Source organism: Kogia breviceps, chromosome 7 (assembly GCF_026419965.1).
Source record: "Kogia breviceps isolate mKogBre1 chromosome 7, mKogBre1 haplotype 1, whole genome shotgun sequence".
Classification (NCBI taxonomy): domain Eukaryota; kingdom Metazoa; phylum Chordata; class Mammalia; order Artiodactyla; family Physeteridae; genus Kogia; species Kogia breviceps.
Window position 1 is genome coordinate 109,173,650 of NC_081316.1, and position 23,244 is coordinate 109,196,893.

At 52.0% G+C, this 23,244-nt stretch overlaps 1 protein-coding gene across 10 annotated transcripts in view; it reads left to right on the forward strand.

The window, feature by feature from the left end:
- GRIK4 (glutamate ionotropic receptor kainate type subunit 4) overlaps positions 1–23,244 on the forward strand; it is a 421,209-nt gene that overhangs the window by 295,840 nt on the left and 102,125 nt on the right. For 9 of the 10 annotated variants that reach the window (XR_010841462.1, XM_067039151.1, XM_059069793.2 and 6 more), the window contains 3 exons: positions 12,638–12,799; positions 21,485–21,637; positions 22,541–22,645. The exons of the other annotated variant lie outside the window; for it this stretch is intronic. Coding sequence is in view for 8 of the 9 variants with exons in the window: in XM_067039151.1 (XP_066895252.1) it covers positions 12,638–12,799; positions 21,485–21,637; positions 22,541–22,645 (420 nt within the window). In the remaining variant the exon portion in view is untranslated. The remainder of the gene's footprint in view (positions 1–12,637; positions 12,800–21,484; positions 21,638–22,540; positions 22,646–23,244) is intronic. 10 annotated transcript variants of the gene reach the window in all.

Genomic DNA, 23,244 nt, shown 5'->3' on the forward strand with positions numbered 1-23,244 from the left:
GAGCAGAACAGATATTGCCAGGAAAATCAGTAGAAACGGAAGGGGTGCTCAGTAGGGGTGTGGAAACCCTGGTGGAGGTGAAGAAACCCTGGCGTTGGAGGAACCAATTACCTGTCAGCGCCTTTGCTCATGTTTGACAAACAGCGTGACGGTGAATATAGGTCCCACGGGACTCCCAGAACCAAGTTTGGAGATATTTGCGTATCATCCATTTAATAGAATTGAAGCTCATTCCTTGCCTCTGCCCCGACACACACACACACACACTCACTCTCTCTCTCTCTCTCTCTCTCTCTCTCTCTCTCTCTCTCTCTCTCCGTCTCTCTCTCCCACATCCATGCCCGTGTGCGTGTTACTGACGGGCTGCAGCAGAGTATACCTGTGAGATAAATCAAATTGAAATAAGAACTAGACTCTGGGGACCACGCTGACTCAGTATTTCTAGAAACGTAATGGAAATGTCCCCGTCTGACTGCTCGCGCCTTCTGCCTAATAGAGCTTTGGGAGAGGGGAGACCTGCCTTGACCTCTGTCACAGATAGTCTCATTAATTCAGTGAGAGATGCCCCAGCCTCGCCTCTGTCCAGTGATTCAGTAATTCCCAATAATCCACAATCAATAATCTGATCATAAAAATCTACCCATCTCCGCAAGCTGGTATTGTAATCATCATCGCCCCCTGAGTTCCAGTGATGTACCAGACACCATACTAGGAAATTTATGTTCAAGATATTAAATCCACAAAATATCACTACAAGGCTCCAGTTCCACCAAGCAGGGAAGTAAGGCCCAGAGAAGTTTGAAAGCCTCGTCCGAGGTCATTCAATCAACAAGTGGTCCGGTGGAGAATTTTCCCTTCACCTCCCTACCCACATCTTGCCCTTAACAAACCGATCTTTATTGCTTTTCTGTGCTGTTTGAGTTATCTATTACTGTGAAACTGACTACTACAAAGCTAGCAGCTTAAACCTCACCCGCGACTGGCTCACAGCTCTGTAGGTCAGATGTCTGCACCGCACGGCTGGGCTCTCTGCTCAGGCTGAAATGTGGTGTCAGCCGGCCACGTTCCCATCAGGAACTCAGGGACCTCATCCGGGCTCGTTCCTGTTGTTGGCAGAATTCATATCCTTGTGGTTGGTTGCAGGACTGGAATCTCTGTTTTCTTCCGAGCTCTTGCCTAGGGACCACTCTCAGCATCCAGAGGTCACTCTCGGGTCCTTGCCCGTGACCCCTCCATCCCCTCCATCTCATCCCTTTCCTGGCCATGACGCCCTCTGTGATGTCTCCATTTCATCAACAGAGAAGCTCCCTCTAGTCCAGGCCTTCTCATACTTTGAATCTCTTTGATTTCCTCTTCTGCAAGCAGCCGGAGAAAACTGGGTTTTTTTTTTTTGTTTTTTGTTTTTTGTTTTTTTTTTGCGGTACGCGGGCCTCTCACCTCTGTGGCCTCTCCCGTTGCGGGACACAGGCTCCGGACACGCAGGCTCAGCGGCCACGGCTCACGGGCCCAGCCGCTCCGCGGCATGTGGGATCCTCCCGGACCGGGGCACGAACCCTTGTCCCCTGCATCGGCAGGTGGATTCTCAACCACTGAGCCACCAGGGAAGCCCTAGAAAACTGTTTTTAAAGAGCTAGTGTGTCTGGATAATCTCCCTCTTTTAAAGTCAACTGTGCCATACAGCATAACCTAATCAAAAAATCAAATTCATCAGTCACATTCCTAGGGATTGTGGGGGTGGGGGGGGCAGGGGCAGGGGCCATGGAATCCTGGCAGGAGTCATCTTAGAACCCTGCCTACTCCATGCACTAATCATGTGAATTCGTTTATTTCATTTGCTCCCTCCTCCTCCCCACAATCACCTGGTGAACGGAGAGACAAGGCGAGATGTAGCCAGGGAAGCAGGAGGAAGGCCCTGGGGTCTCTTAAGGCAGGAAATGGAACATCCCCTGACAGTATAGATGGGAGACCCAGGTTCCCTCTGCTGGCCCACTGCAGGGCTCTGGTGGGGCATGCCCCTCGACGCCTTTGGTGCTCTGCAAAGGGGAAACTGAGCCCCCTTGGGATCTGCAGCTACCTCAGGGGATCCTGGCACTGAGGAATTTGGGCCCTGCTGAGAAGAGTGTTTGGGATGTAATGCATGTTTGGAAAGCATACAGAAACTGAGCAGGAAAGACATTATGGCAAATTGTATTATTATTATTACATTGTAAGTGTGATTGTATTACAAGCACCATTAAGAGTAGCAAGTGCTGTTGTTATTATTAAGCAATACAGCTCCTCTCTCCCCAGCATCAGGCTTCCCTCAGGGTCAAAGACATCAACCGCTCGATTAATCACCATGTGAGGCTCCCCCGGCCTTGTGTTTGTGGTGCTGACAGCTCCCGTTCACAGCCCAGTGGTAAGCATGACACCTGCCCATCCAGCTGAAGACTCCCCGTCACCTACACGGTGGACGCCTCTCCTGGGAGTTTCAAAGCTGGATTTTTATCTTGGCCCAGAGTTAAGATCTTTCGAAAACCACTTTTAATGATACCTCTCTTTTGCTTAAAACCCTGCAATAGCTCCCCATCACCCCCAGGATAAAGTCCAAAGCAGCCTCTTTTGAACGGACCTCTGGGCTCTACCTGCACCCTTCCCTGTAGCCCCAGCACCCCAGCCAGACGGGGTGGCTTGCAGTGCCCCGCACGGAGCCACTGCCTCGCTCCTCGGGGCTCCGTGCGTCCTGTCCTTTCTCTGTCTTAGAAGCTGCTCCTCCACCTCCTCGCCTGCTGACTCCTGCTCACCTTTCAGGCCTCAGCTTGCAGGCAGCTCGCAGGTTGGGAAAACAGACAGGCATCCTGAGAGAAGGGCCACCCCTCTCGGTGCCCCTGGCATCTGTGCTCACCACTGTTTGGGACTTGCCTCCCCTTGCCACTAAGGAGATGGACCTTGACAGGGTTAGGGTTTTTTGTTTGTTTTGGTTTTTGGTTTTTTGTAGAACGAGGCAAAAATGGCCAAGATCTGAAAAATCTCCTGTTACGTACATTTCCCTCCTTCTGTGGGAACCCGTCTGAGTGCCCGGTGGCTCAGGTCCCGGTCCTGCCTTAGTCACATGCTTCCCGAGTGATCTCGAGCGTGTCGTAGACAGCGAGATGCCCAGCTCCTGTAGGAGCCCCTCACTGGTCCTGCTGCAGAGATGGGAAGGAGGCCGAGGCTGCTGACTGACAGTGTCACTCATCTTCCTCAACAGCTCCTAGCACCCCTGCTGAGATGGGAAGGGGGTGCCTTGGGTCTCTACACGTCTGAGGCCAATGAGTTGGGACCTGGAAAGAGAGAGGTTTAGTACCTGACGTGTAGACAGAAGGCCTGATCAGTGGATCCTGAGTGCCGGGGGCCTCAGAGGTGAGGAATCAATGCCTGACAAGGAAGCAGGCCTTCGGAAAAGCAGTGGCACCCCCAGCCCAAGGGAAGAGCACAAAGCCTCCACCATTGCCCATGTCAGTTTGATCTACTGAGGTTTCGGCTTTATAGTTAGTATCTACTTATTTAGTCCCAGTGGCGCAAAAGTCTTCTAAAGACAAAATGAAGACAGAGCTGCTGGGGTAGAGGTGGGAAGGTTCTCCCCACTGGCCTCTGTCTTCCTTCTTCCTGGGAGCAAATGACAGAAGCCTTGGTAAGGTGGTCCCACCCTGATGGGCGTTTGCTGGTGAACATGAATTCATTTAATGAATGTATGAGCACTTGCTAAGCCCAGGCGCAGAGTAAGGTACAGGCAACAGAGTGTTGAACAAGAGAATACGGTCTGCTTTTGAAGTCCTGTTTGTGGACTCATGTTGGGAAAGAAAAGCAGAGAAGGGACAGGGTTCCTGGGAGGGAGGGCTGTACATGCTCAGATCATGGAGATAAATGAATAGCAGACACGTAGGGAGAAGAATCCAGGAGAGCTGGGAGCCGGAAGTTTTAGGGCCAGATCTCCCATTAATTGGAATTCATTGACAGGTATGAATTAGTCTCCCAGCTGCTCCTTTCTTCAAAGACCTATTACACAAAAAGCAATCACCTAGTCTGCCGAGAGCACGGGCTTTGATGCAGATAAATAGACAGGTACCTGGAGGGAGGGAGAGGATGTGAGCATACCCAGAAGATTCTGGACTCCTGGTGGCTTTGGAGCTTTCCTGAGAAAGGCTGAGAGGCCACTTATAAGACAAAGGTCTGGATCCTGGCCTCCACCATACCTTGGATCCCAAGGGAAAATGAATGGCTATAGCCATACGAAAGAGCCTTGAAAGTAGAGAGGACCGGGCTGCCCATGCGGTCAGATGAGGAAGAGCCTGACAGGTGTTCCCTTCCTAAATTCATTCAGTCACCAGCCTTGACTTCTTTCCATAAGCTCTGCACCAGGGTAGATGCTGGTAATGTAAGTAGAGTTGCCTTCAATAGCACCCAGTCCTTGGGAAGTTGCTTTGAACAAACTCATGTGATAAACATCTTTAAGTGATGAGAAGTATACCTGTGAGGACAGCGGCCAGTTCTTAGATGATGGAGGACGTCAAGGTGAAGAATGAGCAAAGGGGTAGACAGGAATCATAGCATGAAAAGCCAAATATGTCCAGGAGTTTGCTTTTGTCCTGTGTGCAGTCAGCAACATTGGGAGGTGGAGAGGGATTCATGATCAAACGGATAGTTGAGAAAGAGCTCTCCAGCAACAGCATGAAGGAGGAACGTGGAGAAAGGCAAGACTGGAGGAGGGGAAACCAAAATTCATCTGTAGTCCAAGAATAAGCTGGTGAAGATATGCATTGAGGTCGAGGCGACAGGGATGGAGAGCAGGGGACAAATTTAAGAGATGTTAAGGAGATAATATGTTTCCAGTGACAATGACTGACTGCATGCATGCGTACATGGATGAGATGGGGAGCGTGAGAATGGGAGAAGTGGAGGATGAGTTCCAGATCCTAGCCTGAACGATGGGTGAATAGGCGTCACATTCACAGGTAGGCAACCAAGGGAGGGGATTAGATTGGGGTGGAACAATAAGAAGTTCAAGTGTAGGAGTGATGTAGTCTTGAGGATGTCTTCCATCATTCCAGCTTCTTAATAATGGCTTAAGAAATTGGAATCTTTTGGTGTTCTCAGGGCTCCCAGGTGAGAAAGTTAAAAGTTATCAATCATTCACAACCTCAGGGAAGGGCTCATGCATTTGAGTTTATACTGTGTCCTGGTGACCTAGCCTAGTGCTGAGTGAGCAGTAGGGAGGAATGGAATTATAAGCGCAGAGCTTGGATGCCAGGTACCCGGATCTTAATCCCATGTCTGTCTTTCGGGCAACTGCTAGGCACTTCAGTTTCTTCTTCCATCAAGTGGGAATATGAATAAAACCTGTTCTGTCCATACCAAGTGTGCTGGTGAGGACAGGAGGGATACAGGAAAGTGCCTCACAAGCCTTGTAAAGCCGTGCTAATGAAAATAGTTAATGTTATTACCCTCAATAATAAATTGATGTTTAATAAATGACTTGTGAATCTGGTGAAAGGAGGCTGCTGGTCTCCTCTCCCAAGAAGTTAGGGGCCAGGGCTGAGCATGGAGCAGAGGAGATCAAAGGCTGAGTCTTGGGTGAAAGCAGCTGAGACACAGGAGACTGCCTGAAACACCACCGTAAGGATACGAACCAGTTCTACAGCAAAGGATCCCAACTGGGTCCGGGTAGCAGAATCCAAAGAGACTGCAGTGGTTGTAGGGGCATCATCGGGATGGCACCTTTTACAGGTTGCCTGTGGCCCTGGCAGGAAGGGAGCTGTTGAGGTTCCCAGGCCAGCTGAGGAAGAATTTTATGCAAGAGCAGAGAGACTTTTCCTTCGTGGCATAATCTGTAGGGAAGACAGAAGGCTCCATGCCCACCCTGTCTTCCTCATTGCCTGTCAATTATGCCTGAAAGTGAATGCAAAATGCTTTCCTTGAGCTATTTTATTGTTATACTAATAGTACCAATAAGTCAAGTACTAATAAGTCATGTCATATTTCCAATCTACATAGCGCTTTCCTATATATTATCTCGTTTAAGTCTCACAGCCAACACTGTGAAGTGTTATTTCCCCCATTTTGTAACAAGGAGTCCTGTCTCATGAAAAGAGACTAAAATAAAGAGATTAAAAAATTAGAAAGCAAAGATTGGCTTTTGGAATTTGGGTTTTCAGTGAACAAAATCTAGGACAAAATACCAGTAGACAGTGTATGATTTAAAATGTTGTGACTCTAAATTCATACCCACTCTCTCCAACACAATTATTCTCCTAATCATTTAATGAAACCAAAGAACGAGCTTTGGGTTTCACTAAGTTTCTCTACGCTAGGGATACAGTAATGAGCAGATGATGGTGACCAGAGATGACCGAGGCTCCTGAAGCACCCTCAGCCGAAGTCAGCCAAGTTCACGAAGCTGCCTTTACCTGCCCACTTCTCTATGCATCTTAGCCATTCATGTCTTCAATTACACTGCATTTATGTCTAAATACTCCCCACCTGCTACCTGCTGTTGGCTTGTATTCCTTCCTGGGGGTCTTCATGCTGAACAGACAATGATGTGGGGTGAACCTCAGCTCTCCCATATTCTCAAGATCAGTGTTTAGTTGCTCAGTCTGGAGCCCACACCAATCTCCAGGCCCCTTTGTAATTAAAACCCTTCTCAGGCAGAGATTTAGTTGATGTTGGGTAATCCCTTTACTCTCTTAGACTACCAGTGTTCATTTTGTAGCTGCAAATCTTAGACCAGAAGTCACTGCTCTTAAAGTCGAGTTGTGTATTCTGAAATGAATTTTAACTCTATTTTGCCAGCTCTTTTACAGCACAATCAGCACGAACTCATAATGTCCTCTGACCCTTGGTGCCCCACTCACGGTGGTGAGTAAGTGATACAAGCACATAGAGCACTGGGCCTGGGTCTGTTTACAGCTGTGTGACCATGGGAAAGCCACTTCACTCCTCTGGGTCTCTGCTCCTTCAGCTATACATTGGCGCTAATAACTCCCATGCCATAGGGCTGCTTTAAGGATGGATTGAGATCATGCATGTGAAGTGCTTAGTTCTGCCGGGCACACAGTTGGTGGTCAATAAATTGTCTCAGTTATTATTATTATAATGATTGCTTTGTTAGAATTATGTATGGTTGGAAGATCTGGAGCTTCAACTCAAGGCTTCTATCTCGACACAAATAGCCACACCAAGCAATTTAGCACCTTATGGTGACTTGCTTAGCAAAACTTTTCTCATTTGACAAGTAGCTAAGGATAGATTCTTGCAGAGCGAGGGGGGGAGAGAAGAAGGCAAGAGAAGTCCCCAGGCCGGATAGTTCCCTCTGTCAGGACCCAGCTAGAGTGTGGAGACCAGGAGAAGGAAGGAGAAGAGGCAGCATGGAGGATGGACTGCACTATGTGTGAATTAGCCCTGCAAGGTGGATGTTCTTATCTGCATTTTACAGGTGAGCAGACTGAAATTCAGAGAGGTGACCGGCCTGCCCAAGATCACCCAACCAATATGTGACGAGACAGGATTTGAACCCAGGACTGTCTTATTTCAAAATCTCTTTCTATCATATCCTGCTGTCTCCTGATGAGATCGCCACATGGCACAACTCCAGGGGGCGCCATTCACATTACCATCGATGTGGATGGCAGCTGGAAGTTGTGCCACGTAGTGGCCACGTCTCCCGAGATCAGAGGGGCGGTTCGCTTAATGGGTGGCTGCAAAGGAGAAATGATGAAGGCCTGACCTGGCGGGATTGGAAAGGAAGGGACAGATTCAGGAGACATTTAGGAGACAGATTGGAAAGGATTCACTAGACGTACAGTTAAAAGAAGCGGGGGTTGAGGCTGCCTTTGAAGTGTCTAGCTTACGTGGCCCAGGCGATAGTCATGCCCTAGGTGGGTTAGAAATAGGGAAAAGAAATACGGGAGAAGGGGCTGCTGGGCGGAGAGAATACAATGCCTTTCCCCCACTTCCCCATTTCACATGGACCCAGATCTAGGCAGCAAAGGGTTAGGAGATGGACTTGACCCCAGGACATGGTCTGGACCTCTGCTTTGGTTTCCTGCTTTTCTCCTTAAAGTCAAGCACGGGAGCTGAGTCTGGATGATGAACAGCTCTTGCGCTTTTAGCTCTAGTCGGCTGACCTTGCCCCCCCTCCCCCCTCCCCATCCCCCCTCACAGCCTGTCCTTGCTCCTGGCCTGGCGGATGAGCAGGCTGTAGGGCCATGGAGCGGTCCCTGCAACGGACCGGTGAGTGGACGCCAGTGGGCAAACCGGGACGTTGGAAATGTCACAGCTGCTAGAGAAAGTGAGGGTCACTCAGCTGAGCCACAGCACCCACGTGGCTCTCGAGCCTTTATGCACATGACGCATTCCGTCCAGGCCTGTTCTGAACACCCTCCGTTCCAGATAACACTCCCCTGTATTCACTTGTGACCATGACATGACCTTTAATTGCAGTTACTCAGTCCCTTGAAAATCACTGTATACAGAAGGACACACACACACACACACAAACATGTTCACATATGCTCACACGTACACAAATGTGTGCACATTTAAAACTTTTTAAATGAGGAAGCACAGTGATAAGAAAACAAGCTGTCAGGAATTTGCTTTTGGAAACATAATAATGTAACTTCCAGAGGGCAATCAAGGGGTCGCACCAGTTCTGCTCCTGTTCTTACCCCTTCTATAGGGGTTAGGCCATGAGCAGAGTCAGGCATAGTGAGGGCCCCAGGGCATTGAAATGTCTTCCATCAACAGCCTTGACCAATATTTACCAAATGACTTCTAGGCCTCGGGCACTATGCTGGGTGCAGTGTGGGGTTCGAAAATGGGGCAGACACATCCCTGCTCTCAGGAAAACACAGGCCTTGGGCGCGAGAGGACACGGGCATGAAAATATGTTGGCACCACAAGCACTGTCACAAAGGCAAGCACTCTTGGGGTAATTGAAGACCTGATTTGGGTCTCTGTGCCACCGCTCGGCCTTACCAGGCGGCCATTGGCTCTGTTCTTTACCCTGGTTCCCCTGGTCTCTTGAGGATGATGGAATCCACTGCCATTGGGAGTGAGGACCTTGAGATTTTCCTTCTCGGGACATTTATAAGAAGAGAATCAAGGTCCCCGTGAGAACCTGATCCACCCCAGGGCTCCTAACACTTTGTCATTTCGGTTAAGGTCACAGCCAGCCGGGCAGCGTGGCTGGGGGAGCACGGGGCACCTGAGTGAGGCCGGGGTATATTCTTGGCTAGAGCTCATGGTGGACGACAGGAGCCAGAGGGCCTCTACTCCCCTCCCATCCTGAAACTGGTCAATTTTATGTAATATCCCTCTCAGCTTAGTGCCTCCACCACTTGGTTTGGGAGTTATGATACATGTTTCCCTGGATATACTTAGAGTAACATTTCCCACCGGGCATTCTGTAGAAGCCTCCTGCGAGACATTCATAGATTTGGGGCGGAAAAGTGTTCCATGGTCAATATGTTTGGAAAGTTCTGGGTTAAGCAAAATTAAGCTGCTTTTCTGTAGGACTTCTTTAACCCTTTAATGTGCTAGTGTGCATTGTGAATCTTGAAAAGGTGACTAGAACGTGCATTGTTTGCTCACCTCATTTGAATATGGGACCTTGTTTTCATGAAACGTCTGTTAACGCCTCCTGGAAAAGCTAGTGTCCTGAGGAACACACTCTGAGAAATACTAGAGCTTAGATTTTCTTTGCATACAGACTGGCGGTGGTCAGCTGTTTCCCATATTTGCTTAGATACCAGGCTTCAATAGCAGCAGGAGAGTGTAAGTTTAGACATAAAGAAGCATTTCCTAACTGTGAGGAGGCTTAAAGGATAGAGCCTGGAGTGTCCTGGGAAATTACAGTAAGAGAACACGCCACCCCTTTCTTGTCCTTTTACAAGCTCTCCCATGGGTCATTATAAATATAATGGATTATCAAGGAAGCTCCTGGATCTTTTTATCTTAAGGGGGCCTTTGAAAATAGGCTATAATTGGGGGATGAGAAGGTAGGAATTAAAAGGCAGGAAGACGGGCTGGCTGACTTCTGGAGGGGCTGTCTCTAAGGGTCAGTAATTCATTCACTCATTCTTACTCTGCCCGTGACGTGCATTTCAAGGAAACACCTTCCGAACTCAGGTTTCCAAGACAAGTGGAACTAAAGAAGCAGGAAGCCAGAAGCTGCCCGCGATCTCATGGCAGCATTTCGGTAACTGTCGCATGTTGAACACTTCTCATGGGCCGGATGTGATGTGCCTGTGCGTGCGTCTTACTTGTTCCTTGAGCCGTCTCTGAGGTTGCTGTCCTTGTGCCGCTTTACTAAATGAGGATCTGAAGCCCAGATCCTGAAGGCCATACTCCCTGAAGGTCATACATTTCAGTATAGTGTGGGACCTGGATTTGAACACCAAAGCCCTTACTGGGTATCCCCTCTACCGCCACTGTGCGTCTGTAGACATCACAGTGTCGGGGGTTCTTGAAATGGGCCTCCTTCCACCAGGCTGTGCGTGTGAGGATAGGGCGGGGCGTGATGAGCTGCCCACATTGACAAGAAAGCCGAGGGAGAGGGGATGTCTCCCTCCACATCAACCACAGCTGGGGAGGCCCCTCGGTTGCCTGACAGCAGCCTGGCTCTGCACCCTGCCACCTCCCCCTTGCCAGGTGCGTCTCTTCTCATTAGCCACCTGTCTCCTCGTGTCTGCTGATAGCCCATGGCGCATGGGTAGCTGCCCTATTAGGGAGACAGGAGATAATATCAGCTCATGAATCAATACGTCCTCTGGCACGTCCGTGTTCCCCTGGCGGGAGTGTGGCAGGATCCAAAATACACTTATTCCTCATCCCCTCTCCACGCTGCCGGGGGTTGGTGGCTCCAAAGGAATCTTTGTACCTTCGGTCTGCAAGCTGCAGCTAATGAGGATGGACTCCGGGCAGAGCTCAGGCCTGTGGCCCAAGGGCTTGGCCGTGGCTGTGGACGTGAGGGAGGACGCCGGGGACGTGCCGGGGGCCTGGAGCAGCTGAGTCCTAAGGCAAGGAGGCCGCCTGAAGGAAAGTCGTGTTTCCGCTCAGGCGCGAAGTAAGCCCAAGGCCCCTGCCTTCGGTCCTGTCAGGCTGAGTGGCTGATGGCTTGGTCCTGGGGTCTAACGACCACGTGCCCACCGGGCGCAGAGCTGTGTGCGAGGCACGTGGAATGAAAGTGCGATGAATGTGAATTCAACGCACAAGGATGGCCTGACCCCCGTTTGAAGGCGTTATTCCGGGAGCGGGAATTGACGAGCCGAAGAGCCCACACCCTCTTGCCTGGTTTCCCTGTATAGGGCCAAGGTGGGTCTTGGGAGTCCAGGGCTCTGAGCTCAGCACTGCCTGAGGAGGGGGATGCTTCTCCCTGTGACACTATCTGGCCTCAATGAGACTCACACCTGCAGGTTTTAGCTGAGTGAACACGTGGCCCCGGCCAGGTGATCGGGTGAGGGCCACACTTCCTGGGAGAATTCCTTTGAGCTTCTAAATGTCACTGCCCCACATGGGGTTTCTCTGACTGCCTCATCTCAAGTAGCAGCCCCACCCTAACCCCCCCATAGATATCTGACAGTATATGTATTTATTTGTCTATTTACAGTCTGTCTTTTCCCCAAAGCTGCAAGTTCCTGGGCATCAGGAAATGTGTTTCTTGTTCACATCTTCTGTGTCTAGAACATCCTCTGTGCCCATGTCTGGCACATAGTAAGCACTTAAATGTGAGTTAAGTGAGCAAAAAATAGTAATAACAAATGAAGGCACAGCTCTACCTGCAGACCTTCAGGTTGAGATTCTTAGCAAACTTGATCTTGTCACTCCTCTGCTGACAGTGCCCTCAGGTCACATCACTACATGATAAAGTGCAAGCTCCCCAGCCTGGCAGCAGGGCCGCTGTGCTCTGGCCCCTGCTGACGTCTCCAGCCTCATCTCTCATCGTCTCCCCACCCACATGCCTCCTAGTGCTGACCCAGTGACTCCCAAACATTGGTGTGCGTATGACCTTGGGCCCCGCTGTAAATGCAGACTCCTGGGCCTCGGCTCCCGAGATCCAGATTCAGCTGGTGTCCGGTGGGCTGCAGGGATCATCATTTTTTTTTACAGATACCTGGGTGAGTCTGATGGCAGGTGTTCTGCGGACACACTTTGAGGAGCGATGCTTCTGTCAAAGTACAGTGCAGGCGCCCACGCACTGTCTCACCTCCATGCCTTTGTATCCACGGTGACTTCTGTCTGGAATAGCCTTTGTCCGTCCACACTTACTACCCAGAAAACGCCTAGGCATCCTTCAAGACTCAGCTCATGGGTCACACCTTCTGCAGACCCAGTCCTGCCTCCACAATCTCATTTGTGTTTTTCTTTCTCTCTCCACCCAGAGCATCGTACACATACCTCTCTTAGAGATCTTTCTGTTTATTTCTCCCTCCTGGCACCTCAACACTGTGAGCTACTTGAAGAAGAACTCTCCATTATCTCTGGACCCTGACACCTAGCAGAGCACCTGGCAATGGTGTCCATGTGGCTAGAACGCACTGCCCAGCTGTGCTCCTGCAGAGCCCAGCCCACCCTTCCCTTCCTAACCCTGCTCTGCTCTGCCTGCTGCGTCTTTCAGGAGTTCTCACTCCAGAGGATGGACGGCCTCGTGGACAATCGCGTCAACATCCTGGGATTTTCCATTTTCAACCAGTCCCATGCTTTCTTCCAAGAGTTTGCCCAGAGCCTCAACCAGTCCTGGCAGGAGAACTGTGACCACGTGCCCTTCGCGGGGCCCGCAGTAAGTGCCCACCCAGCCCCTCCCTGGTGCCCCTTTGCCGCCATGCACACCCCCTCTGTGGGCCAGACACCCCCAGATTCAACAGCCCCTGGACTCCAGCCTTCTCCAGGCCCAGCTCAAAAAGAGGCTGTAGAAATGCTGGGGAGGGGTCACAGGGGACACGTGTGGGGACGTGGGGAGCTGTGAGCAGCAAGCGTAGAGGAGTCAGCAGGGAGAGCGGGCCCGCGTGGTCACTTAGGGATGTCTGTGGCCAGACTCCTGATGATGCTCTTGCTGAGACCCGCCTGAGTTCAGGATCCAAGACTCTTACCATTGGAAAGGGCTTTAGCTGATCTGCTCCCTCATTTCTCAGACAGACTGAATCCCAGGCTGGGAATGGGGGTGAGGGACGAGGGTGTGGGGCTCTTGTTCAAGGGCAAACACCAAGCCTTTTGCAGGTGAAACTAGATTCTGATACTCCTGGTCCAGTGCTCTTTCATCTCCCTGGACCACTGCCCGTGGTAGAGCTTGTCCAGAGAGACTTCCTTTGTGCCTTCACCCATGTGTTTCCCCCCTGCACTTCCTTCCCCTCCATTTGTGATGGACACAGAGGTTTCCCTGGCTGTTCTCCACTGGGTCTGATGTCCTTACTCTGTGGGGCAGCTCAGGAAGGTCTGCTCGTGTCCATTTGCTAAATGACAGGTTCTCAGGAGATGAGATGGCGTGGCTTTCTAGATCTGTCCTAGCCGGGTTACATTTAAGCCTCCCAAAGCCCCATAAGGCAGCTCATGGGATGCTCACATAACCGTCCAAAGGGTCAGAGCTCGCGCAAAGCTCGGGGAGCTTTCATCAGGGAAGCGGATGGGAGAAGGAGGCGTGCGAACTTGAGTTGCGAGGCTCTTAAGGTTACAGAGCACATCCCAACAGGGTGTTTTAGAGCTGAAAGAGGGAAGATTCCATAGGAAGGATTTCGCAGGGGTGAAACATCAGAAAGACGGGAGCCCTCACCCCCAGGGGCTGAAGGGACAGTGCATATTTTCTCGAGCACAGGGTAGGGGTAGGACCAGGCTCACCCCTCCTGGCAGGAGTACAGCCCTGTGCTCCTGGTCTTGTCCGTGGCTCTTGCAGTCATGACTCCGGTGTTGTAATGAGGTCCCGACACACTTCAAAGGCTCACAGCACAGTATCAGGTGAGGAAGCAAAACCTGCCACCTCCTCTCCAACCTGAACCATTCCACATTTGGCTTTGGCCAAGTGAAATTAAGGGTCCCGGTGCCACACCGCTGATGTCCCTCTGAGGGTTTCAGCCCTTCCATTCGTGTTCACATTGACCACGAACAGGCAGATGGGAAGCCCTTGGTACCTGCCTCATAAGGACCCAACACCAAGGCCAGGCAGTGCCACTCACAGGGCTGTAGGGCCAGCTCTGGCTGTGCTCACAGGTGCCGAAAAGAGCACTAGCCTTAGAGGCACAGGACCTGGATTCAAATACTGGCTTTGCTATTTTCTTGCCGTGTGATCTCAGGTAGCTATGTAACCCTTCTGGGCCTCCGATTCTTTTTTCTCTAATTTTGGGCAATTATGCTTGACCGTGTCAGAGGATTGTTGTGAAGGTAAAATGGGATATGCTTCCATCCTCAATTCACAGTTATTCATTGAATGAGTTTATCTAACATTCCATCTGCCAGACACTGGGAGAAGCATTAGTAAATATATCAGGTAGCTTTTGCAACAGAAATGCTGTGTAACAACCTACCCGCAAATCTCGCCAGCTTGCAACAATGAACGCTTACGTAGCTCGTGCGGCTAAGGATCAGCTGGTCTACGCTGGCTCGGCAGGCAGCTCTGCTGATCTGCCTGAGCTCACTCGATGCCTGGGGGTCGGCTGATCGAGGCTGGGGCGGCTCTCCTCCACGTGCCTCTCATCCTTCTCCTGGCCCAGCAGGCTAGCCTGGTATATGCTCATGGTGGTGGCCGGAGAGCAACAGAGCAAGTTGAAATGCACAAGACCTCATAGTCCAGTCCTAGACTCCCGGGACAGGCACGCTGTAACTTCCACCTCATTTCGTTGGCCAAGGAATGCCACATTCACAAACTCAGAGTCAGGGAGTGAAGAAACGGACAGAACGCTGAACCACTGATGCTTGAAATTATCCCACCCTGACCTCTTCTTCCTCCTCATGGCACCCTAGTAACAGACAAGAGCGCTTGTGCCTCCCTTTTTGACAGACGAAGAAACTGAGGTGAAATGAGAGCCGGGGCCTGCCGAGGGCCTCCAGAGGATGGTGCTCCAGCGAAGCCTGGACTATACAGCTTACAGAACCTTCCAGCCATGGTCTCTGTGGTCTCTGAAGGGAAGATGACACAGCAACTCCTCACCTGGAAGCAACACGTGTTTCTCGAGGCTTCTCGCTTCAGCATCTACCTTGGGCAAAGCGGTGCCTCTTCCTGTCCCTTTGGGGACAGAAATTCCCAGCGCAAACAGCCCAGCTCTTTCATCTGCTGGGGAGCCAGAAGGTGAGAAAGAATCAGTTCCAGGAAAGGGCAGCCCGGTTTGTATCCCCATCCAGCTTTCTAAAGAGGCTGCAACGGCTCCTGTCTCGCAGGGACTGCTCTCCTCCCCGCTCCCTTTCCTCCAAGGTCCTCTCCCCTCTCCCCTCCTCTCCGTGAGTTCCATTCTCTTTTCCTTCTCATCTCCTCCCCTGACTCTTCCCTCTCCACTTCCCTCTGTCACCATAACCTCCTTCCTTTCTCTCTCTCTCTGTTCCTCTTTCCCTCCCAAGTGCCACGCTTTCTTTGCATTTTCTTCTGTCTCATTTCTTTTCCTCCCAGCTGGAGTGTGTCTTCCTCTCTTCCTCATCTTCCCAGCCGGCCCATGATACTCTAGTTGCAGCTCGCTGGAACGGGGGCCCAGTTCCAAGGGCACAGAGAGGGAGTGGTTGAACCGAAGGGTGAACACCCAAGGAAAAAGCTCAGCGCTGCGCCCACCAGGCTGTGTCCACCAGGTGGCTGCCCGCGAGCCACAGACATGCTTCTCACCAGGGGTGATGACAATGACAGAAGACAGCCTCATGAAGGGAGACACATCCCCGCTAATTTCACGTGCCAATACCATTCCTCACGCGGCGAAGAACAAAAAGCATGGAAAATCATTAAAATTACAGGTGGCTAGGTTAAGTAATTAGGATTTAGACTAAAACAGCTGTTTGTCATTAAGTGTTTATTTCATTGAATAAAATCCAGATCGTAAGAACTACTCCATGAGATTTTAACGGTTCCCGTCCTGGTATTATGTTGGGGGGTCAGAGTGTAAGCGACAGAAGTTCTGAGACAAACGGACATCCAAGAGGACTCTGGGAATCCAGTGATCTGGGGCGGGTGTCGGGGAAGATGAGGGTTACAGGGGTGAGTTTAGAAGACATTCTTATTTTTATTTGGATGGGTGGGGGAGTAACTCAGCCGCTGTTCCCCGAGTCAGATTGATTCATGTTAATTTATACAGAGTCTTTCACTGCCCTGAACAATTTACAAACAGCTCAAAAGAAGATAACAATGAAGAAACAAATGAAAATATAAAAGCAAGAGAATCGAGGGTGTTTGCCAAGCAGCATTTTGGAGCCAAGAAGGGAGAGGATTTTAAATGAGGGTTGAGTCATTTGGGAGATTTAATATTTAGGAGAGACAGGACAGGAGAAGCAGAGACAAGACTCAGAGGCGCACACACGCGGATGGCGATCAGAAACCACAGAAAGACAGTGAGGGCTCGTGAAAGGGAAGCAGGATGGACGACGGGAAGGGGCAGGGAGGGGTGGGCACCACAGACCCAGCCCTGGAGACATGGATGGAGCGCTATCTGGGTACCAGAACTTTTCCCCAACTGCAGTCCCAAATGCCTTCCAGAGCTAAATTAGTAAATAATAGTAGCGGAAGAAAGCAATTCAGAGAGCAAAAAGGTGCTTTGGGATGGAGACCCTCAGTGAGATGGAAAAGTTGATGAGGCAGAGATTAGATTACAGGCTCTCACACCATCGGAGGTGAAATTGGCAACGGTGGACGGGGTCGGGGGGGGGATAAGCTGGAGGCGTGTGGATGGGAGACAAGGTTTCAGAGGAGCAGCTGGGGGACCCCAGCGAGAGGCCTGGGGTGATTGCCAGGAGCCGTCTGGTGATCTACAGAGGACCCTTAGGAGACTGAGCTGAGAAAAGAAGATGTTCAGGACTTAGGAGGTTTCAGGAGCTCAAATCAGCCCAAGTTTAACTGCAGAAAGGACCCATGAAGCCCAGAGCACACTGGGGACACGTCAGCTCTGTCACCTCTCTGAAGGCAAGATACAATTGGAGGAGAGACAGGGACCTTGATGTTCCTTTCATCCGCCTCCTCCTTCCCAGCCCCAGCATCCCTTGCTGGAGCTGTAATTACTAGAAGCACTCGAAGAATCTTGAAGGCCCCAGAGTTCAAGATGCCAAAGAACACTGCAAACAGACACACGCCAATTTCCCAGCATCTGCATCATTTGCTAATAAGGGAGCATCAGCCAAGAAAACCACGTCCCAGACGGAGTGGGAATAGCGACAACCACGTGGCAGGAAGAGCTTGGGGCCTGGTGGGAGGATGTGAGAAATAGCGTGGTGAGCTGTGTCTGCAAGTCTCCGGGGAGCAGCACGCAGCCTCGTGAGGAGAAGCAGGGGGGTTAGGGAGGGGATAAGGCCAGGCCTCTCTGGGGGCCTGCCCTGAGACCAAGGGGCCCCCAAGTCCTCGGCACCAGTTAGGATGCTCTGAGATTCGAGTAACGGAAGTCCGGAATCCAACGGTCTCTTACCAGAAAGGAAGTGTGTTATCACGTGTCACAGTAAGTCCAGAGGTGGGGCAGATCCTGGAGCGATGTCGTTGGAAACCCAGGATCCTTGCATCTCTGCTCTGCGCCCTCGGTGTCAACTTCATCCTCAGCATGGAGCCGGGATGGCTGCGGCAGGTCCAGGTGTCATGTCCAGACCCAGTAATGTCCAGAGGAGGAGGAAGGACTGCCTCACCTAGAGACAGGAGACTCGTCTGAGAAGCCCCTCTCTGGAGCCCCTCACTCCAGGCCTCAGTTCGTGTTTCACTGGTCAGAACTGGACCACCTGCCCGGTCCCGAATCACACATTGGCAGGGGGGATGGGATGGCTCTTGGACCGCTCAGCCTCACCTGGGAGCTGGGGCTGGGACCCCTGAAGCTCATGGCTGCTTGTGGGAGGGGAGGACACCTGCAGGAAATGGGGATTCTGTTAGGGAGGAGGAAGGGGAGAATGGGTGCTGGGGAGGCAGCCGGTGGTACCCTTCCACTGCCCCCTCTGTCCTGCCCTTATAATCCTGTTCCAGCAGAGGTCCCAAGTGGCTCTTCACTGAAGGGCTAACTTGAGGACAAACAACCAGTCAGACCACGAGGCAAACTGGGAGATGACTAAGCCCAGGGCAGCAGAGAAGCCTGCCTAGCACGCTTCCCCATGCCCAGCTCTGGCCCAAGAGTCTCAGGCTCGCATCTGCTGTTGAGAAGGTAACTGCGTCCAGGAAGATTGCCCCCCGCTATCCTGCGAGGCGAGGCACGGATAATTCTGATGGAGCAATGACACACCCCGGCTTCTCCAGAGGAGCCTTGTCAGGAACGGAGGGGGAAAGGGTGCTGCAGAGAGGGGCGGAAACCAGCCTGGAGAAAGTGGTGCTGGACTTCCGGTCTAGTCCTGTCCTGGCTGAAGTCCTATCCTCATTTGTAAAATGAGAGGGTTGGACTAGTTGATTTCTAAGATCCCTTCCAGCTCGGACACGAGTGACTTTGAGAATCTCAGGATGGAGAGATTAACTGGGAGGCAAGGGAGACGGAAATTAGTTTACGGCATCATTTAAATAGCCAAATGGAAGGATGGAGAAGCAGTGTCAATAGGGGCAGCTACCTCTCCCTCAGGTAGATGTGTGTCCGAGCTGCAAAGGGAGAGTCTGTAGCATTCATAATTTCCATATGTCCTTTGGCAAGGAAATGTGAGAGGTCCATTAATAAAGGAGCCACTTGTGCTCAGGGGGAAATGAATTGTGTGCCAAGGACAAGACAGCTGTAGGCTTGCTGAGAAGCATCCAGCGCCAGGCAGGTGAGCCTCGAATCAAGTGAAGGGGGAGCTCAGCTGCTAGGGGAAGGGTGGTGGGATGGAGAAGAGGATGCGGAAGGTGATGGATGAACTTGGAGGAACGTGGCTGGTTTTCACGGCTCAGCGGGACCACAGAGGTTTTCACTGACCCTGATCATGCGATTTAGGTGCCCTTACCTGCTTGGTCTCCGGGTCACAGGTGGCCACAGGTGGCTTCAGGACCGGGCCAGAAAGGAGGGGTGATTGATAGAGCTGGGAAGGCAGAAGACCCAGTGGAGGCAGAGGGGACACAATGGCTCACGCCTGGTGGGATGTCTCAGCGGAGAACAGGAGGTGCTGAGGTCTGCGGTACCCGCTGGATCGTAGGGGCTGAATAGATGTGTGAAGAAAGGACAGAGGCGGGTGGAAGAAAGGAAAGAAGGAGCGAGAGAGGGTGAGAGAGGGTGAGAGGGAGGAAGGAGAACACACTGGCCAGGCAGTGTTGCGTGCACGTGAACTGGAATTGGGCCAGAGCACTTTATTTGGCTGTTTTTCCCTCTAACTGCCTTCTAGAACGATTATCCAAAGTCAGCCCACCCAGTTCCCATGACAGGCCCTTTTGCCCAACGTGGAGCAAAACTGTGGGGAAATACATCCCCCTTTCCCAGCCCATTTTCTGCCCCGTCGCTCCCTGTTCTTACTACCCCCCCAGGGTCCTGGCTCAGCCAGCTCGGGCTTCCTGAGCCCCTGCTGATGCCCGTGGGCACCTGGGGTGCATCGCCCCGCCCTCGGGTATGGTGACCCCTGAAACTGGCAGTCTAGAGAGCATTGTTACTGACCGGTGAGGCAGGGAGGCTACCTCTTGTCTGCAGGAAACTTGCTTCCCTCGAGGTTCCGTCACTCAGCACGTAAGCGGGGCCTGGGCGCTAGACTCGGGGTTCGGTGTTCTGAGTTTTGAGCTCTTTCTCCTGCACCTCCCTGACTCAGGCTGCTTATACTCTGTCTAGAGAGCTTGAAAACGATCCAAGAGGTCACAGCTGGTCTCTCTGCCTCCAGCCTTGGAGGGACCGGTGTCCCAGGGCCCGGCCAGCTAGGGGGGAGGTTGTAAGATGCCACAGGGAGAGGGTTCTTGACGGGTGAGGCTCTGAAGGGATGGTGCCGATTGCCCGCGGTGGGATGTCAGAGTTCAGTGAGGAGTTTGCTTTGCACTGGGGCCGTGGGTTGAATTCCAGAGTCCAACATCCCACCTCCCACGAGGAGGCCTCTGCCTGCCTTCCTGGGCCCCCCCTCAGGGCCCCGTACCGTGTAGACCCTGTCGTCATTCACGCTGGGTAGGCTCTCTTGTCATTAACACAGCAGAGTGTGGCCCCCTCCTCAGAGGGCACATTCCCCAAGGACAGGCACCTTCTGTTCTTCTGTTCCTACCACATCCTCCCAAACACCCCAACCCTCCCCTCCCCAAAGCTTGCAGACACCCGGTTAACCGGATGTATGTTCAGGCTGAGCGTTGTGGGCAGATTTCACTCAACATTTAATTCAATTCAAGAAATACGTCCTGGGGGCTTCCTGTACACAGGGGCCTGGCTCTAGACGAGATGCAGGAGATAGAGATTGAGGTCCTTGCGTGTTCCTGCCCTAAGCGCTGGCAGTTTCACAGGGAGGTGAAAATATGGACAGACGGCTGCACTAGCCCTTACCCTGCCTTTAAGGCCCTCACAGCACTCTCCCCACCTCACTTCTGGCTTATTGCTTTCTGCCCTCCTCCCTCCATGTGTGCTCCACCCTCCCCCCACTTTGTCTTTGACCCCGCAGTTCCCCCTCTGGAATGCCTTTCTCCTTTTCCCAGCTGCTCCCCACCCCCAGATCCAATGTCTTTCCTACCAAATCCTTCAGTGCTCAGTTCCAATGCTGAATCCTCCAAGAAACATTTTCTTGATCACCCAACCAGATAAGGTATCTTCTCTTTGGACCCCCCAACAGACCTTTTGGCTCATGTCACTCAGTTTCATGTTACCTTTATTTGTGTCCTGTCTCCCCATCTCCCCTGCCCAATTCCACTTTAATCTATCACAGGAATAGGGTCTTGCTCACTGCTGGGCTTTGAACTCACCATATACTTCATATATGCTCATCATATTGAATAGTACAGAGTAGACTGTAATAGTAGGTACATTTAGGAAGAAACAATATCAAGGGGGTCTTCCAGGAGGAAGTGACCTTCAGGTGAGCCTTGCAGAATGAGCAAATCTCAGGGTAGGGTTCCTTCCACCTCCTGCGAAGCACCCTGCCCCTTCCTTGGGGCTTCTCAGATCTGTGGAAGATGTTACTTCCCTGGAGAAAAGAGAGAATAGGATACCCTTGAAATCATTTGGGGCCCAAAGAGGTGGCTTGATGGTCCAATTTTAGAGAAGGCTTGGCCACCATTGTCGCCTTGGGCCAGCACTGGACTCTTAGGGGAAGTGGACCCCAGAGGCAGGAGGTGGGCCCAGGGCATCAGAGACACGCCTTTACTCCTTTGTTTTGCTTTTCTTTCTTCCTCCTCTTCTCCTTTCTTCCTCCTTTCCCTTTCCTTCCTTTACACCTGTCACTTCGTCTCGCTGCCCACTCCCAGCTCTCCTCCGCCCTGCTGTTTGACGCCGTCTACACTGTGGTGACGGCGGTGCAGGAGCTGAACCGCAGCCAGGAGATCGGTGTGAAGCCCCTGTCCTGTGGCTCGGCCCAGATCTGGCAGCACGGCACCAGCCTCATGAATTACCTGCGCATGGTGAGGGGTGGTGGGGGCCCTGCGGGCCATGCCCAGCCTGCGGGGGTGGTGGTGGTGGGAAGGACCACTGTTCAAGGCTCCTCACCTCCAGACCTCCCCAGTACATCACACCCCCGGGTAAAACAGCGATCTGTGGTGACCCCATTGAGGGGATCATCGGTCAGAGTTGTTCCCTAATCCCTAAAAGCCACCGAGAATCCATGGCAAGTTTGTTTACAGGGCAATAGACCTTGAGCCTTAGACTGTTAAGGGGTCTCTGGATTCCAGGCTTGGAACTTGACCCCTTGGCTCAGAGGTGGTCCCTGCAAAGCTCTGCCCAAGTGGGGACAGATGGATGATGCTGTCATAGACTGTGGCCCCTCAGGGAGTTGCAGGCTCAACACTTCTGGCCTGATGCTGGGTTCCCCCAGGGTTCTCCCAGCCAAGCCACCTCTGGTGGGATGGACGTGATTCTAGCCCACGAAGAAGCCATCTCCTGTCAGAGAAGTCTGGGGAAGAGCAGCTAGGATTTTGCAGCTAGAGTCAGGTTATCCTGCAGCTTGGAGGTGGGTGGGTAGCTGCCCAAGGAGGATAAATGCTATTCAAAGCCAAGGGCCTGGAGGAGGAGCTCAGGAGGATCTGAGCTCAAGCTAGCATCTCAGCATCAAGTTGGTTTATGCAGCAGCTGTGAGGTCATTGGGTGTGGGGCATCCCTTCCTCCTCTAGCCCCGGCCAAGTCTGAGTTGGTTTCAGAGACATCACTTGCATAGTCTGAAGATACTGTGGCTGAGAGGTGGACAGGAGAACGGATCTTGATGGCTTCCGTTCTCTTGGGCATCCTTAACCAGCATGGTGGAATGCTTGCTTGGGGCCACATGGAAGGCGGGGCCTATTTGGTGCTGTAACTCACTCTCTCTTGGACAGGTAGAATTGGAAGGTCTCACCGGCCACATTGAATTCAACAGCAAAGGCCAGAGGTCCAACTATGCCTTGAAAATCTTACAGTTCACAAGGAATGGTTTCCGGCAGGTAAGCCTAGCCATGCTGCTGTGGTGGCAGATCCCTCCTCCTTGTTCCTTTCTCTGTTCCCAGCCCATTTCTCCTTGGCACTCAGGATGGCCTCCTGCTCTCAGTTGTCCCCAGGAGCAGCAGGCTGTGTCCAGTGCAAGGCTCCTGGCAGGTCCTGGCTTCCCCCTTCCTGCACCAGGATCAGCCAGTGTGGGTCAGGGGCTGTAGCCCCAGCAAAATACCCAGAGAGGCAACCATGCTTTATGGGGGCAGAGGTGAGATAAAGGAGCGTCGTATCAGGAGGGAATTCCCAGGTCTTTCCACTATTTGGATTATTCTACTCCCTGAATCTCCCTAATCCTGGAACCAGGGTTAGAGTCCGGGTTGCTGGCCCGTTGCGTACAGATCAGATCCCATAGGGCTGAGGAACCCCTTCGGCGTTCAGTTCTCTCCTGTAAGCTCTTTTCTGATCAAGCCATGCGTGCCCTTCTGCCGTGCCAGTCACACCTGTCCCCTCCTGGCTGCTCCCTGTCACTCCGTCAGCTCAGGGTGCTTTGTCCCCTGGGGCTCCTTTCAACCCCCTCTTCCTTTCTCATTCTGCTCCACTAACCTTCTCACCC